The sequence below is a fragment of the Pongo pygmaeus genome, chromosome 2, assembly GCF_028885625.2.
Source record: "Pongo pygmaeus isolate AG05252 chromosome 2, NHGRI_mPonPyg2-v2.0_pri, whole genome shotgun sequence".
NCBI classification, from domain to species: Eukaryota; Metazoa; Chordata; class Mammalia; order Primates; family Hominidae; genus Pongo; species Pongo pygmaeus.
The window spans coordinates 138,192,498-138,209,765 of NC_085930.1; the positions used below are offsets into that span (position 1 = coordinate 138,192,498).

Genomic DNA, 17,268 nt, shown 5'->3' on the forward strand with positions numbered 1-17,268 from the left:
GTGCTTTATGGAATGGCTTGCACTAACAAAAATCTTCAGGTTTGCTCTCCTTTTCTAAGACGCTCTCCCCATTCTTCATAGTTACTACAGGAACTGCCATGTTAATCTTCCCCTACTTTCAGTTAATATAGAAGTAAGCATTAAATTTATGAGCAAATTTGGTGAGCACCAAATTAAGCCAATCAGATATTCTTCTGGGAGATTGAATTAAGAGACTTCTCCTTGGGCTGCTGAAGTTCTAAGAGTAAATATCTGGAGTTGGGATGGCTTATTCCCTACCATGAAAAAAAGTGTTCTGTGAAGACAGAAAAAGCAGCTCATGTGCAAAGAAGAAACAGAGACAAAAGTGTTTCAAGTGTTTGATTTCACTTGTTCTTATGACCTAGCCACATGCCTGCCTTTCCTCAATTTTGGTTGTTCAGTGCTCAGTTCCATTAGATGCTTCAGTGTCCTTCCTTTAAATCGATTTTGCCTAAACTGGTTTAGGTTAGATTTCTGTACCCAGTAATGCTATCTAATACATATATATATGTATATATATGTATTCAATACATAGTAATTATTAAGGATGATAATAGAAATGTGGACTATTTATGATTTTTCTTTAAAGTTACATTGCTCTGATAAATGCTAATGATATTTCATATTATAATCTGAAACTTTAAGGTTCCACAGAGGTTTTCAAAGTATTCCTTGGAGGAAAAGATCATAGCATGCAACTTGGAACTGGTTTTAAAAGTTGTTTTACAGTTGTCTGTCAGAGGTGGTTCTAAAATGTGCTTCATTCTCATACCCAAAATCAATATGGAAGTCTTCTACAACCTATAACACATTAGCGTATCATTGAATCATGGCAAGTGTTCTCCACTAACATAATTTGTTAAATCCTTTCTAGTGCCTATAAGATACATAACTTTAAGCCAGGTATTATGTGGACATAGACAGTTTGTTTTCTCTAGATACTTTTTACCAAATTATGAAGCCATGACATAAACCCAAAACTGAGTATTAACAAGAATGCCACTTTATATGGCACATATAATGATGTTGTAATAGGAGTATGGGATAGAGAAATCTCAGTGGACTGACATAGTCCTGAAGACTTTGTGAAGGAAATAGAAACTGAACTGGGCCTTGAAGAGTAGAGGGAATTTGGGTAGTGGAAAGGTACTCTGGCCAGAGGGAATATGTGTAAAGATGAAAATGTGCCATGTATTCTGTGTCTGTTATGGTTCCAGCTATATTCGTTAGTAGTTTTTGAATATCAGGTTAAGGAGGCAGAATGGAGGTGATTGGTGATGGTGACAACAGCCAGTAAAGGTGATTGAGCAGAGTTGCAAAAGAGATAATGAAAGTGGAATTGCTTCCAAGTCTTATCTGCTGGCAGGTAAGCCAGTTGGATCTCTAATGTGGTCTGAGAATGAGATAAGATCCTAGAAGGGTGATAGTAAATTTAAAAATGAAGTTAACTAAAAACACAACGTGAATATTCTCTCAAATAGCTGTAAGAGTACTAAGCATCACTTCTGTACGCAGAGTAAGCCAGAATTATCTTGCTTGAAGCAGCTGTAGATACTCACCAATATCTTACAGAGCTATATCCTTAAGACTGAGGTTCACCATGAGGCTTCCCTGAGTGCAGGTCTCCAGGACAGCAGGATAATCAAAATTTATTTTATAAAGGTGAAAGAGAAGAGTGGATCTGATGAGTCCTAGCCAGGTCCACCTGACTTCTGGGTACCATAACCTGAACATTGGTGATATGTAAATATTTAGCAGGGAAGTTTTAGTCTCCTACTCCTATTTAGCAATAGGAGTAGAAGAAAAAAGCATCATGATAGGGGCAAGAAAGAGAGCAACTATTAGGTGTAAATGGGAAAAATAGAGAAAGGAAAGAAAAATACAAAGAAAACTGTGCTACTGTTGACGAGAAAAAGTGAAGTCAGACTACAGAATGTTTTGAGGGAGAATGATTAGTTTTAAGTGGACTGTGATTAAGCTGATAGAGGAATATTATAAATAGAGGCAGCGTAATACATTAACAGCGTGCCCCTTGGAGTCCAGCTATCTGTGCATGAGTCTGATTCTGCCACTTCCTATGATCTTGAATGAGTTTCTTAAACTTTTCTGTTTTGATTTCTTATCTAAAATAAGGAGATACAGTTGCATACTTAACCCTATGCGGTAAGTGCTTAAAGCAGTCCTAGCAGAAAGTAAGCACTAGGTAAGTGTTAATTGTTTTGTTTGCTGTTACTACTAGTCTTCCTAAGGAGTTATAGCTAGTGTACATGAACATTTTCAAGACCTGGACAAGGGCAGAATTACAGACCTATATCATTGCTATAAAGGTTGTGGTTGAATCCAACCAAAGTGGATGAATTCTGAGTCACTTTTAAGTATTTTGCCTTGAACAAATATTTGTCTTTCAGTTGTCATTTCTTTCTTTTCACTTCCCTGTTATCCTACTTTATATGTTTCCTCTTAGAGCTTGATCTTGAAATCTGCATTAAGGTAAAACTTCCACTGAAAATGTACAAGTGCAGTCTTAGTTCCAGATTTGATTTAAGGCACCTCATAGATCTAACCCTTTTCCTGTCCTGAGCTTGGCATCCCACCATAGATTCATTTCTCACAGCATTATTTCTAAGTTATCTAAGCTTCCCTAGTGTTTTTTTTAGCTTGCTTCTAGGGTTCATTGTAACATAACCTATAAACTAAAGAATAATTCAGGGTGCTTCTGAATACTTTTTAAAAACTTATTTTGAAGAAATTTATAGACACACCAGAAATTGCAGATGGTACAGCACGGCCCCATGTTTCCATCGTGAGATTCCTTCAGTGGTGATAACTTTTAATGCATCATCAAAACCAGGAAATTGATACTGGCACAATACAACTAACTAGACTACAGATCTTAATTTGATTTCAGCAGTTGTTGCAAGTGCTCATCTGGGGGAGAGGGGTTGTGTGTGGTGTGTGGTAATTGTGGTGATGGCTTTGTGCATGAATCTATGGCATTTTGGCACATGTGTAACCACTAGCACATTCGAGATACAGAACCATTCCATCACCGCAAAGAAATTCTCTCATGTTTCGACTTACTTGTGTAGCACTTCAGTAATGCACTGGCTCAGCTCATGCCTATGACCCAACCCCAGAGTAATTAACAGTCATTGGTCTCATTTAGGCCAGAACTTCTAATATATTTCATCTTCTGTCTCTCAAGATAATTGCTATAAGAGCTAAAACTATTTTTTGTTTTTATTTAGGGAAAGTAAGCAATCACTTTTTGTAGTCCTAATCGTACGCATAAAATACCTTTCATAGCACTTATGTAAGAACTGTAAGAAAAATGTATTTTCTTAAAGGTGTATGATTGACATTCTACTATAAAGACACATGCATACATATGTTTATTGCAGCACTATTTACAATAGCAAAGACTTGGAAACAATGACAGACTGGATAAAGAAAATGTGGCACATATACACCATGGAATACTATGCAGCCATAAAAAAGAATGAGTTCATGTCCTTTGTAGGGACATGGATGAAGTTGGAAGCCCTCATTCTCAGCAAACTAACACAGGAACAGAAAACCAAACACCGCATGTTCTCACTCATAAGTGGGAGTTGAACAATGAGAACACATGAACACAGGGAGGGGAACATCACACACCAGAGCCTGTAAGGGGATTGGGGAGCAAGGGGAGGGAGAGCATTAGGACAAATACTTAGTGCATGCAGGGCTTAAAACCTAGATGATGGATTGATAGGTATAGCAAACCACCATAGCACATGTATACCTATGTAACAAACCTGCACGTTCTGCACATGCATCCCAGAACTTAAAATTAAAAAAAAAAAGTATATAAAATATATGATTGAATGAGTTTGAAAACTTCAGTCTGGTGTGTATTTAATAATTCTATTTGGGGTTATTTTGGAACAATACATTGAGACGTAATAGCTTCTAAACTAAACTGACTTAAGAAAAAAAATTTTAATGGGCACCTAGTACTTATAAAATGCCTGGTTATGGGAAATTATTTTTAGAATTTTTATTATGATGCTTCTCAGTTGATTGAATAAGTTATTTTTAATTTTTTTCTTTTTTGTTTTTCCTTTGTAAAACATGTACCTGTAGAAGACTACAAATAATGAAAAATAACTCTCTTATACACTCAAACCCTAGTCAACAAACTTGCTTCCTCAGGGGTAATCACTGTATTCATTTTTTGAGTATTCTTCCAGAGATATTTCATATATATTCAAGCCCAAGTATATGTAGAAGCTTTTAACTACAGTGGTTCTGAGCCTGCATTTTTCATTTAATGCTGTGCTTTAGAAATTTTTCCATTGATAAGGAACATTGAGGTCTGCTTCTTATTTTACATTGAAAGCATAGTATTTCATAGTGTGGATGTACAACTAGAAGACCTCTCATCTGATATATGGTAGCTGGGAATTGTAAAATGTGATCTCTGAGCATTTCAGTGTGACTGTATTTTCCAGCTTTTTTTTTTTTTTTTTAAGTTAGACCAAGGCTTTTTCAATGGATGTGGAGTCCACTGACAGGTGTTCAGTGTTCTCTTCCTTGCTCAGACCATACTCACAGTGCATTATCTATAACTTCCATTTTGAGTTTCTGTAGCTGATGTGAGAAATTAGACCCTTAAGAAATAATCTTAGGGCAAAACCCCTAAGGTTTTTACTGTTCACTGTTTGCCTTAGTGTTTCCAATTGCCTCAGCCATACCCAATTCAATAGCACTTTCCTTTTTTCAGTAGTTTGCTTTTATTGATTCTTCAGTTGTGGTAACAAACACAGCTTACCCTTGATAAACATACCCCATCATGGGAGCAAAACTATGTAGGCTTGTTAGTGGTAAACTACTACTCAGAATATTTAATGTGCCAAAGTTATCTATTAATTTTACTCAGGAAGCCGAGGATATTGGTTAATCATGTGAGTCAGTTAAATCAAGATTAAGAGTTTTTTGTGTTTTATAATTTTAGGTAACCATTTAGTGGGCATTTAAGTTGTTACTAGCGTTTTGCCTCCTACAGTGATTCAATAAATATACTTAGTCATTTTATCTGGACACATGTTGGCTTTTTTTAAAAAAGCCTTAAAATGGAATTACTGTGTCTAAGGGGATCGTCACTTTTTAATTGTAATACATTTTGCTGAAAGAAATCTTAAATATTTTATTACCTAATTTTCAATGTTTAACTGTAGTAAAATATGATATATAAATTCTTTCTTTCAAAATTAGCCAGGTTTATTTCTCCCTTTTCTTCAAATTGATTTGCAGAGAGGAAAAACTGTGTTCATATGAATCATAAAACACATTAATGGGATTCGAGAGGCATTGAGTCATAGAATTCCAGACTTCTCTCACACACAGATGACTCACTTTCTGTGTTGTTGTGCTATGTGTGTAGTTTATCTGGTGCAATAGATGTTTCTCAATTTGACTAAATCTGATCATAAACACTCTAGGAAGTTTGCTGTGTTAATGAGTAACGCTGAAAAGCCTAGGCAAAGTATCCTTTCTTAAAAAAAAATGACTAAATTAGGACACATCTTTGCATGTATTCTGTTACTTTAGTGGTTCTGCGTTAGCTCTTTCAACAATTGTTTGTTGAATAATTTCTGTGTAGAGCATTCTGTTTCCTGGGGTGGTATATATTGGAATAAAGAACAAGGTCTTGTGCTAATTGTGGTAAGAGAAAGAACTCTTAGCTTACTGAACAATTTAACATTATTGGCACTATATCAACCTCCCTTTACTGGAACACCTGTTACTATTTTAAGGACAAAAGTAGTATTAAAATTATAGGAAGAAATGTTTGAAGAGACCAGTGATAATTATATGTTACACACATTTGCCCCCCTGCCCCACCGCCGCCCCCCGCCAGAGAAGATCTTGCTCTGTTGCCCAGGCTGGAGTGCAATGGCATGGTCATAGCTCACAGCAGCCTCAAGCTCCTGGACTCAAGCCATCCTCCTACCTCATTCTGCCGAGTACCTAGGACTACCGGTGCATGCCACCAGCCCAGCTAATTTATTTACTTATGTATTTTTTGTAGAGATGAGGTCTCACTATATTGCCCAGGCTGATGTAGAACTCCTGGCCTCAAGTGATCCTCCGACCACAGCCTCCCAATAACATCACATACTACAGCTAAGCCTTTTTTGGATTGCCTGTAGATATTTAATCCTTCTTTTGCCTAGCAAGCAGGTTTTTACTTTAATTCTCAATGGCCCAACTATTTTTTCTTTAAGTAATTAAGGGATTCCTAAACAAGAAAATTATTACAAAATGAAGTATAATTTTTCATTTGTTTAAATCTTGAAAACTGTATTAGTATTCTAATATGGTAAGAGGTCCCCCAAATATAGTACCTACTTTAAATAAGTTTATTTATCTTAATAGCATGAAAGTCAGTGGTCCAAGCTGAGTAAGGCAGCTCTTTTCTGTAGGATTATTTATTCCACATCTTGTTGCTTGACAGCGTGCTAGTATATTGGCCTACATTTCCGTGGTCAAAGGGGCTCAGTTTCACATGTGTCTTCCAGCCTGTGGGAAGCGGGAAACAATTAGCCCCGTTCTAGAGTAGTTGTTTTGTTTTTTTTTTTTTTTTTTGGTGACAGAGTCTCTCTCTGTCGCCCAGGCTGGAGTGCAGTGGTGCGATCTCGGCTCACTGCAAGCTCTGCCTCCCAGGTTCACGCCATTCTCCTGCCTCAGCCTCCCAAGTAGCCAGGACTACAGGCGCCCGCCACCACGCCCGGCTATTATTATTATTATTATTATTTTTTTTTCCAGTAGAGACTAGGTTTCACTGTATTAGCCAGGATGGTCTCGATCTCCTGACCTCGTGATCCACCCGCCACCTCGGCCTCCCAAAGTGCTGGGATTACAGGCGTGAGCCACTGTGCCCGGCCTAGAGTAGTTGTCTTTTAAGTTGAAGATGACCTGGAAGTTGTGCCCATTATTAATTTCCACTCACATACCATTGGTCCACACCAAGCAACAACTTCAAGGGAGGCTAGGAATGTATTCTCTCACTGGGTGGCTAAGTAACCAGCTAAAATTTTATTCCCGTGGACAAAAGGAAGAACATAGTGGAAAACAACTAACAATCTGTCACAAAAGCCTTTATCAAAAATGAAGGATGTAAGTTTCAATGTGAGTATTTCTGAACAGTTTTTTTCAAATGCAGCCAAGTCAGTAATACTCTGTTGTAACTTTAGATAGGGTATCTGTGAATTAAAAATCCCTGAATGTGACTTACTCTAAAATCTTGCATCTTGAACTGGAGAGCACTGTTGTTTTCTGGTAGGAGGTCCATGAAACATGCATTAGAGGTAGCTTCTTTTCCTGGAGGAAGATTTGGATGAGTATGTATCTTTTATATTGAAACAGACGTGAATATATTTTGGAGATGAAAGTAAAACTAGCAGGAATGTTATGAAAAAACCTAAAATTGCTTTAAAGTATAATGTCGAATCCCCCAAAATATTTTCCCTTTTTGCCCCTAAGGGTACTGTTGTGAAAACATTTTGATAAGCAAATCTTTTGGTTTGTTAAAGTTTATTTTATTCAATTAGGTTAACAGTTCTAAACTGTAAAACTGCGGAAATATACTGACAAAAAAATTAGTATGAAGTAAAATTTTCCTGTATATATCAGCAGCACAAGCATCTTTATTCAAAGAGAGTCTTGCTATTTCTTTGTCATTTTAGATTTTTATTTTTATTCTTTGCTGGACTTTATACCACTATTTTAAGGTCAAGTTTTTTTTAGGCTTTTGCCTCAGCAAGGAAATACCCTGTGTTTTTGTTGTTGTTTTTTTGTTTTTAATAGAGACAGGGTCCTGCTCTGTTACCCAGGGTGGAGTGCAGTGGCGCAGTCATGGCTCACTGCAGCCTCATTCACTTGCAGGCTCAAGTGATTCTCCTAGCTGGAACTATATGTGCATGCTACCATGCCTGGCTAATTGTTAAAAAAAATTTTGTAGAGACAAGGTCTTGCTGGATTGCCCAGGCTTGTCACATCCTTTTTTTATTGGGACTTGCAGACTAAGCTAGAGTTATAGAAGTAATAAGTTGATAGTTAATAATGGTTTGGTGTGGGGGGGGGTTGGTGTTGTGGTTATTTAAACTATTATTAAAATTAACCTTATTTTAAAACTTATTTCCCACCTTTCCTTATTATCACAGGACAATGAAAAGCGAACCCCATTGCACGCTGCAGCTTATCTTGGAGATGCAGAAATCATTGAACTTCTTATTTTATCTGGTATGGTAACCTCTGAGTAATAAGAACACATTATGTATATTTTTGTTATTCTTAATGTTTCTCAATCATAATTGACTATTTACTGCATGACCTGTTCATATTTGTTTTATCAGCTGAAACTTATTTTTATATTCATTCCATAAATACTGATCATATATCTTTTTCTAGGTGCTTAGAGTACATTGAAGAACAAAACAAAGATTGCTGCCCTCTTGTAGCTTATACTCTGATAAGGAAAAACAAGCAATAAATACAAGTGAATTTTATAGTATATTAAATGATGATGAGTGCTTTGAAAAAATGAAAAGGTAGATCAGGATAATTGGGGTGGGATAAGTGTTATATATAGCGGGTTTTTTTGGTTGGTTTTTTTTTTTTTTTTTTTTTTTTGGTTTTTGCTTTTTGAGATGGAGTCTCGCTCTGTTGCCAGGGTGTAGTGGCACGATCTCAGCTCACTGCAACCTCCAACTCCCTGGTTCAAGTGATTATCCTGCCTCAGCCTCCTGAGTAGCTGGGATTACAGGCACATGCCTCCACACCCAGCTAATTTTTGTATTTTTAGTAGAGACAGGGTTTCACCATATTGGCCAGGATGGTCTTGATCTCCTGACCTGGTGATCTGCCTGCCTCGGCCTCCCAAAGTGCTGGGATTACAGGAGCGAGCCACCATGCCTGGCCTATATAGGGTATTATATGGAACAGTTATAGTAGGCCTCATTGAGCACAGAATTATAGGAGATGGTTGCAGTTCTCCTAGGTGGAGGTAATGGTGGTTTATACCAAATAAAACAGTGGAGACAGTAAGAAATAGTCTGATAGTAGCTATATTTTGAAGGCAATGCCAACAAGATTTCTGTGTTTAAATAGCTTTTATCTAACCCTGCTTGAGGGCCTGTAAAATGCTTTTAGTCAATTATACTCCTTTATTATTTTTTCTAAACTATTTAAGTCTTTATAATATGAAGTAATACTAGAACTGTCTATGATAGAATAGCTCCTATTGTGGTCAGACTACCTGCAGTCCCAAAAAAGGCAAGCAGACAGACAGAGTTTAGAAATACTTTTGTTATAGCCAGATGATTGTAGTGATATTTATTGGGAAAGGATATATGTCATTGATTTGAGCTTCTATTGCCAAATTGCATACATACATGCATAATGAAATTGGATTAGTAGTAGTATTCCTTTGATAGTTTGTGGAAAGGAGGGCTCAGAGAGAGAAATTTCGTGTGAAGATTTCGTTAAATAATAGCCCAGAGTTTTGCCATTGCAAATTCATAAAAATTTAAGAATCAATTTGATTTTTAAAAAATACCTTATTTCTATAACAGATTTCATGATCATATAAAATTAAATATGGTTAAACATGGATCTAGCTAGTATTTTGTTAGTTTCTTTATGAATAATTTCACCACTGATGTACTTCCCTGAAGATGCCTGTTCCTTATTAATTTTCAGCTAAAATTTACTCAAGATAAGAACTGAGGAGGTTGACAAAAATTATTTCTTTTAATAATATAAATTAATGAGACACAAGTTTATGGAATTTTCTATACGAACATCATCCAAGAAACAGTTTAGGACTTTGGATAAGAAGTCTACTGCTGCATTTTTTATTTTAACACAGAATTCTGATTATTTTTGTTTTGTCATAAAGATTATTTTATGTGATTCCACGTGAAGGGTTTTTTTTTTTTTTTTTCATTTTTTATTTTTACACCCAGGAGAAACTTTTCAAATGCTCAAAGTTGACTTATTAATCCCTTCCTTTTAAAAGTGAATGTTTGCAACAAGGATTTTTAGTTACTTGTAGAAGGTTGACTTCTGGTTTCTGTAAGTATGATAGTCAAATGAGTCTTATCATGAGCACGATAGTATCTAGATGTCAGCTGTGAAATAAGCGTTTGAGAGAATGCTTAGTTTCTTCTGAATAATCCAAGTACAAATCATGTGTAAAATTAACCATGATACTTGTATAAAAAACTATTTGAACTTACCTTTAAAAAATACTTTTTTAATTTTTCTTTGAGACAGAATCTCGCTCTGTTGCCCAGGCTGGAGTGCAGTGGCACGATCTCAGCTCAGTGCAACTTCCCGGGTTCAAGCGATTCTCCTGCCTCAGCCTCCTGAGTAGCTGGGACTACAGGTGTGTGGCACCAGGCCTGGCTAATTTTTGTATTTTTAGTAAGAGATGGGGTTTCACCATGTTGGCCAGGCTGGTCTTGAACTCCTGGTCTCAGGTGATTTGCCTGCCTCGGACTCCTAAAGTGCTGAGATCACAAGTGTGAGGCACTGCGCCCAGCCAAAAAAGTTTAAAGAGGTAATATAGCTCATGTAGCTATTTTTCAAAGGAAAAATACAATTTTAGATGAATTCAGTTGTTCTCAGTTCTCTATAAAAAAAAAATTAAGTTTTTACATTGGCCTTAGAGCTGTACATTATCTCCACACCCCAGATTTCTTCTGACTTGAATTCCTGCTACTCTTTTTGCTTGCTCTGCTCTAACCCCACTGGCTGCCTTCTACCTCTGGTTCTTCACGCTGCTGTTTCTTTAGCCTTAAACCTTCCTCAGCCACTTACACCATGAACCTTTTCATGTCCTTGCTCAGATGTCACATCATCAACAAGTTCTTCCTTGGTCACTACCACTACCACCTAATCCCCCTCGCCTGTGTTATCTTTTCTCCTAGTGTTTATTGTTACCTGACATCCTTTTTAAATTACTTGTTTACTGTCATTTTATCTCCTCCAGAATGTAAACTCCAAGAAGGCAGACAGTTAGTCTACTTTGCCTTCCTAGCATATTTATTTAAAGTGCCTGAGATGGTGATTATAGCAATATAAGCTTAGACTGTGTCTCCTTTTCAGAAATTTGTTTACATTTTGGTCTGTTTCTCAAGTCTTTAATGGAAATGAGAATGGGACAGGTGGGAATGGGTAGAAGTTAAAGGTTGAAGGGTATCAGGTAAGTGGAAAGGGAAAGAAGGCGAATGATTTGTCTTTGAGTGCAACTCAGGGTCTTAGACTTTTTTCTCTTTAGACTTACCAGTTAGGCTGTAATTTAGGAAAAATAAAACAAAAACTTACTTGGGTTTGGAGTAAAATTAGCTGGAGTAAAATCCAAGGCTAGATTTCTATTGAACTAGAACCTCAGCTTTCTACTTATAAACAAAAAAAATAAAGAAATAAACCAGGCTTTGTGTTGCCATGAGAGACACTACAGATAGTGTGAATGGCACAAGCTCTTTTGCCAGACAGATTTGGATACAGTCCTGGCCTTACCTCTTACCACCTCCATGATCTTTTATCTTTTTGATCTTTTGAAGTTTATTTGCTCTCTGAGCCTCAACTTCCTCATCTAAAACAATGGGAATAATATAAATTTTATAGGCTTAAAGAAGCAAATGAGATTATGTCATTAAGATACCTAGAAAAGTCCCTGGCATATAGTATTCAAAATTATGGCTATTTTTTTTTTAAGCAGCATTTCTATTTTTTCCTTCACTTTTTTGGTTCTGCCAAGTAAATAAATTCGTTGATATCAGGAATTATCTTCTCTGTGGCTTTTAGATATGCTTTCTTAAAAATTCTCCCCTATCAGTTTTGAAGTCCAGTTATTACATTCTGAAATGATAAAGAGGAAGGAATGACTTACCTACTGGGGGAAAATGAAAAATAATTTATTTCCACAATCTAGAAAGACAAAGGTTGAAAAAAAAATAGACTCTATATACTCTGGAGAAGTGTATTTATATGTTTTAAATTCTACAATCAAGAAACAGCCTTTAAAGCTTTATATGATATAAGTACCTTCCTGAACAGGGTAGGTATTTGCTCCCCTCAGGAAATAGTAAGGGCTCCTGTAATTTATGGATAACAGAGCTCTAACAAAAAGATAGGTAGTAATCAGGATGTGTATTTAACTTATAAAAGTTGACACTATAGAGGATAACTCCCATAGCCTTTTATAAAAATATCCTTTCATATAAATGAGGAAGGAACCAGGGGAGTTTTTTTTTTGTTTTGTTTTTTGTTTTTAAGACATAGTCTTGCTCTGTTACCCAGGCTGGAGGGCAGTGGCACCATCTCGGTTCACTGCAACCTCCACCTACCAGGTTCAAATGATTCTCCTGCCTCAGCCTCCCGAGTAGCTGGGATTACAGGCATGCATCACCAGGCCCAACTAATTTTTGTATTTTTAGTAGAGATGGGGTTTCACCATGTTGGCCAGGCTGGTCTCAAACTCCTGACCTCAGGTGATCCACCCACCACGGCCTCCCAAAGTGCTGGGATTACAGCTGTGAGCCACCATGCCCAGCCCAGGAGAGATTTTGAAATCTGAACCAGAAACCTGATCAGGAAGGAATTTTGATTGGTGGATATTTCTTCAGTTCATTCATGTTATATCCATTTTAAATTCCTATTAACTCTTTAAATTAAAAGTTGATTAGGACAGTGTTACAGAAGATATACTACACATTTTAGAAGTCAAGTATAAGCTAACCAATGAATTCTTAGTTTTATGTTGGAAATAGATTTCCAGAATAGCAGGGTAGTAAAAGACTAATCGTATCCAAATTTTAGTTCAGAATAAATATCAGAAGAATAGTCTTCAGACAATATATAGTATATAGACTTATAAGGTTCTGTATAGATGCTCCAGGAGTTCTGCTTAAATTTGGTTTGAATGCCATGGTTGCTGAGGCCCAAGTTAAACTGACTGATTTCCATAACCCTAATTTTAAATTCTGGATCCATCAAAACAGCCTTTTAATGAATTATGGTAAGTTGAGTTATAAATTAGAATTGAAACTAGATATTTGATCTGATCAGTTCTCTAGGTAAAGATGAGAAAAAAATACATGAAGAGAAATATAGGCAACAAAATTAGGCTAATTTGTTTATAGTTAGTAATGAAAATTTAGTGTAGGTGTTTACACTTCATGTTAATTAGCAACACCACATTGTAATAGCAGGTAGGTATAATCTTAAGTAAATTAAGCAATATGAAACAATGCTTGTTTGTATAAAAGTCGTGTAAGATTGCATTATATAAAAGTCATATGCTTTCATAAGAACATACAATAGTCAGTTACTGTAATTTTGTATTTTAAAAACTACTTCAATATCTATAGCAAGAGTTCTATATTCTCTAAATATATTTCTCTAACATAAAAAAATACAAAGATTGAGATTATTTTAGAGTCATTTCCTTCTGTGTTCATATTTCAGGTTTTTATTATATCTGACTTGTAATTAAAAATTAGGAAATAAGGATATTTATATTTTCTCCAATTTGTTTCACTCTTTTGTGTTGCCTTGGCCCTTTAAGTGATGTGGAAAACCAATGGAGAGTTCTGTTTGGAGTGGATTAACATGCTCTGACTTCTGTTTTTAAAGATTGATTCTCTGGCTTTGGCTTCAAATTCTTGACCATTTTAAGTCATGTTTATCCTACTTTTTGTTATTTCTAGTTTTTTATCTTTAATAGTTTTCTTTTTTTTCCCCAAACTCAGCTAGCTCTCATAGTCTCTCTACATTGTCTTATCTCTTTCTTGTAACTTTTCTTTGAGGTCTCCTCTTCAGAACTTAAATTTGAGTGAAGTTGAGTATATAGAGTAGCTCATGAATTCATCCTCTTATTTTCTGGGATGGTTTTTTCCAACTGCATTTCTCCTAGTTTACTCTACTCTGTATATTTTTGTCCTAGTCCTATGCTGGATGCTTTCAGATTCTTACATATCTTTGAGGAATATCCTCTTTGCAGAACAGAAAGGAAGGGGCAAAAAGTGAGGATCTGTTAGGTTTGTTTCTTCAAATAACTCTCAAACCAAATTTTAAGTTCAGGAGTACATGCGAGGTGTGTTATATAGGTAAACTTAAGTCATGTGGGTTTGTTGTACAGATTACTTCATCATCCATATATTAAGCCTAGTTCCCATTATTTTTCCAGAACCTCTCTGTCCTCTTATCGTTCACCCTCTTATAGGCCCCCAATGTGTGTTGTGTCCCTCTGTGTGTCCATATGTTCTCATCATTTAGTTTCCTTTTTTTGTTGATGTACCACAGGTAGTTGGGCTGGCTCAGCAGCTTCTTAGGTCAGTGGGTTCTTAGGTAGTAATCTGCTGGTGATTGGCTGTTACTCTCCCTCATCTCCAGCTGGGTAAAAAATTAATAAAGATGCCTTCTTGGTCTCTTTTTTAGCACTGCCCCACTTTATTCTTATGCAATGTGAGGTTAAGAGTTCTATAGGTGCTTTTCCTGTGAATTACCCAGACAGCTCTAGATTGTCTGAAAGATTTTTAGGGATTTTAGGACACAGCAGAGAGAAAGGAGCAAATGGGACACACATGCAAACATGACTTTTTAGAGGACTCGGTAACCTTCCCAAGATCTGAAGAAGCTTCACTTGACTCAGTGTCCTTCAGTTTGGTACACATTTCACTGTTATTGATAGAAATAATTCATAGTTTGGTTTGTGGTTGTAACTGTTTCCTTTTTGTATTGAAGATGGTATGTCTTCTCATTCTCTCTTATATTTTGGTGACTTGTTTTAGAGTAAAACTACTCACTTTCTTTAACTTGCAGTCCAGAATTAAATTCTTCAAAAACCAAGTATTTGTACGTGATACAACTCTAAGATTTGTGGATGAGAGGTATAATTTTTGGCGTGGCACCTGTAATCAAACAAGTGAATACATCCATAGAATCTATAGTAATACTAGAGTCCACTGGAATTAATGTTATAATTATTATGGAATGGGGTGAAATAATAGCAAACAGTGAGCTTATTACATTTTAAATACTGTTAAATTTAGCCATTTCACTAGTCTCATTTTATCCTAAATTTGTGAAGGTATTATTATAAGGAAACTAAGGCATTTAGCTTTTAAACTTTCAAAGTTTTTGTACTGCTAGTAAAAGCTAGAGCCAGAATTCAGATCCAGGCAGTTTGACTACAGAATCCGTGTTCTTAATCCTGCCGTAATCAGAATATTCCTCTTTTCTTCTCACCATAGTGCCCACCCTCCTCTCCTGACCACCTATTTAGCTTTTAGTAAAATTTACATGTGAAGTCACTTTTATTGAAGAACTTTTAAAGACTATTTTCTGGCCACTGAGGTATAGATATTTTGTTTGGGAGCTTATTCACTTAATGCTTGCATTCAAAACTATATGGTTAGCAGTACCTCAGACCTTAGACTGCCTCCAGTAAGTATTAAGTCCTTAAATGACTGCATTGTGGAAGGCATTTGTCAAAAATTCATTCAATTGGTCTTTTATAAAAAATACTCTCCTTAATAGAAAACACCATTCTGATGTTTCTGGCATTAAGAATGAAACCTAAAGTATGTGTCTCTTCTTTTTACTTCAGTGCTGGTACATTAGTTTGCTGGGGCTGCTGTAACAAAGTACTACAAACTGGGCTTCTTAAACAATAGAAATTTATTTACTCAAAGTTCTGGAGGCTGTAAGTCTGAGATCAAGGTGCTGTCAGGATTGATTCCTTTGGAAGGCTGTGTGAGGGAAGGATCTGTTCAGGGTATCTCTCTCTGGCTTGTAAAATCGCTGTCTTCTCCCTTTATTTTCCCTCTGTCCATGTCTTTTTGCAGATTTCTTCTTGTAAGGACACCAGTCATACTGTATTAGGGCCCACCCTAATGACCTCATTTTAATTACCTCTGTAAAGATTCTATCTCCAATTAAAGTCATATTCTGAGTTGCCAGGGGTTGGGAGTTGAACAAACCCACAATAGCTGGTATCCACAACACTCTTAAAAGATACAGTGCAGCAGCTATTTTTTTCAGCATTATAGTTGGAAAAGTGGAAATGTCATTGGTTTTTGCTCATTCTACTCTGAGCCTGAAAACCGAATCTGAACCTTTTGCCACGGCACTGTTAGGTAGCCAAAGAAAAGCATTATTTCTAGTTTGGGAAGAGGGATAAAAGTACTTGGCTTCTGGCCCAGCTCACTGGTTATGGACTATCTCCTCTGTGATTTAGGAGCAAAGAAGAAAACAATTCTCTGCAAATAGAAGTTTTGGAAAATGATTTGTGAGACTAATTATAATTATTACAAACATGTATGAAGTTAGCAATAACTTTAATAGTACCTACTATCAAGTTCTTAGCCTAGATCAGAGGTTGGCTTACATTTTCTGTAAAGGGCCAGATACTAGTTACAGGCCATACAGACTCTGGCAATTATTCAACTCTGTTGTCGTAGTGAAAGCTACATATTTAATATTTAAATTGAATAGATGTTTCTCTGTTCCAGTAAAACTTTACAAATTAGGTGGCTTGAAGCCTGTGGATGGTAGTTTGAAGACCCCTAACATAGATTATAAAGATACTACCTCATCTTTTTAATGTTAGAGTGAAGCGTCTTAGTCCTTTTGGGCTGCCATAACAGAATATCACAGACTGAGTGACTTACAAATTTTTCTCAGTTCTGGGGCCTGGGAAGATCGTGATGCCAGAAGATTTGGTATCTGGTGAGGGCCCACTTCTTATTTATAGCCAGCAGTCTTTTTAATATAATCTCATATGGTGGAAAGGGTGAGGGAGCGCTCTTGGGCCACTTTTATAAGGGCGTTAATCCCATTCACTGCCCTCATGACCTAATTACCTCACAAAGGACCTCGCCTCCTAATACCATGACATTGGGGTTGGGATTTTAACATAAATTTTGGGGGAACGCAAACATTCAGACCATTTGACAAAGTTTAATAAGTATGAAATAATTTATTCTGAATATTCCAAAATAGGATAGAATGTTATAACTGGAAATGGATCATAAGGATGATTTAGCACAATGCTTTATTTTACAGGTATAGTTGACCCTTGAACAATGTGGAGGTTAGGGGCACTGACTCCCCCAACCCCAACACAATAGGAACTTTGAATATAACCTTTGGCTCCCTAAAAACTACTAATAGCCTAATGTTGACCAAAAGCCT

General features: G+C 36.4%; 1 protein-coding gene across 12 annotated transcripts in view; it reads left to right on the forward strand.

Annotated features, from left to right (window-relative positions):
* ANKRD28 (ankyrin repeat domain 28) overlaps positions 1–17,268 on the forward strand; it is a 199,456-nt gene that overhangs the window by 94,167 nt on the left and 88,021 nt on the right. For all 12 annotated transcript variants that reach the window (XR_008501727.2, XR_008501726.2, XM_054483188.2 and 9 more), the window contains one exon: positions 8,229–8,307. Coding sequence is in view for 9 of the 12 variants with exons in the window: in XM_054483188.2 (XP_054339163.1) it covers positions 8,229–8,307 (79 nt within the window). In the remaining 3 variants the exon portion in view is untranslated. The remainder of the gene's footprint in view (positions 1–8,228; positions 8,308–17,268) is intronic.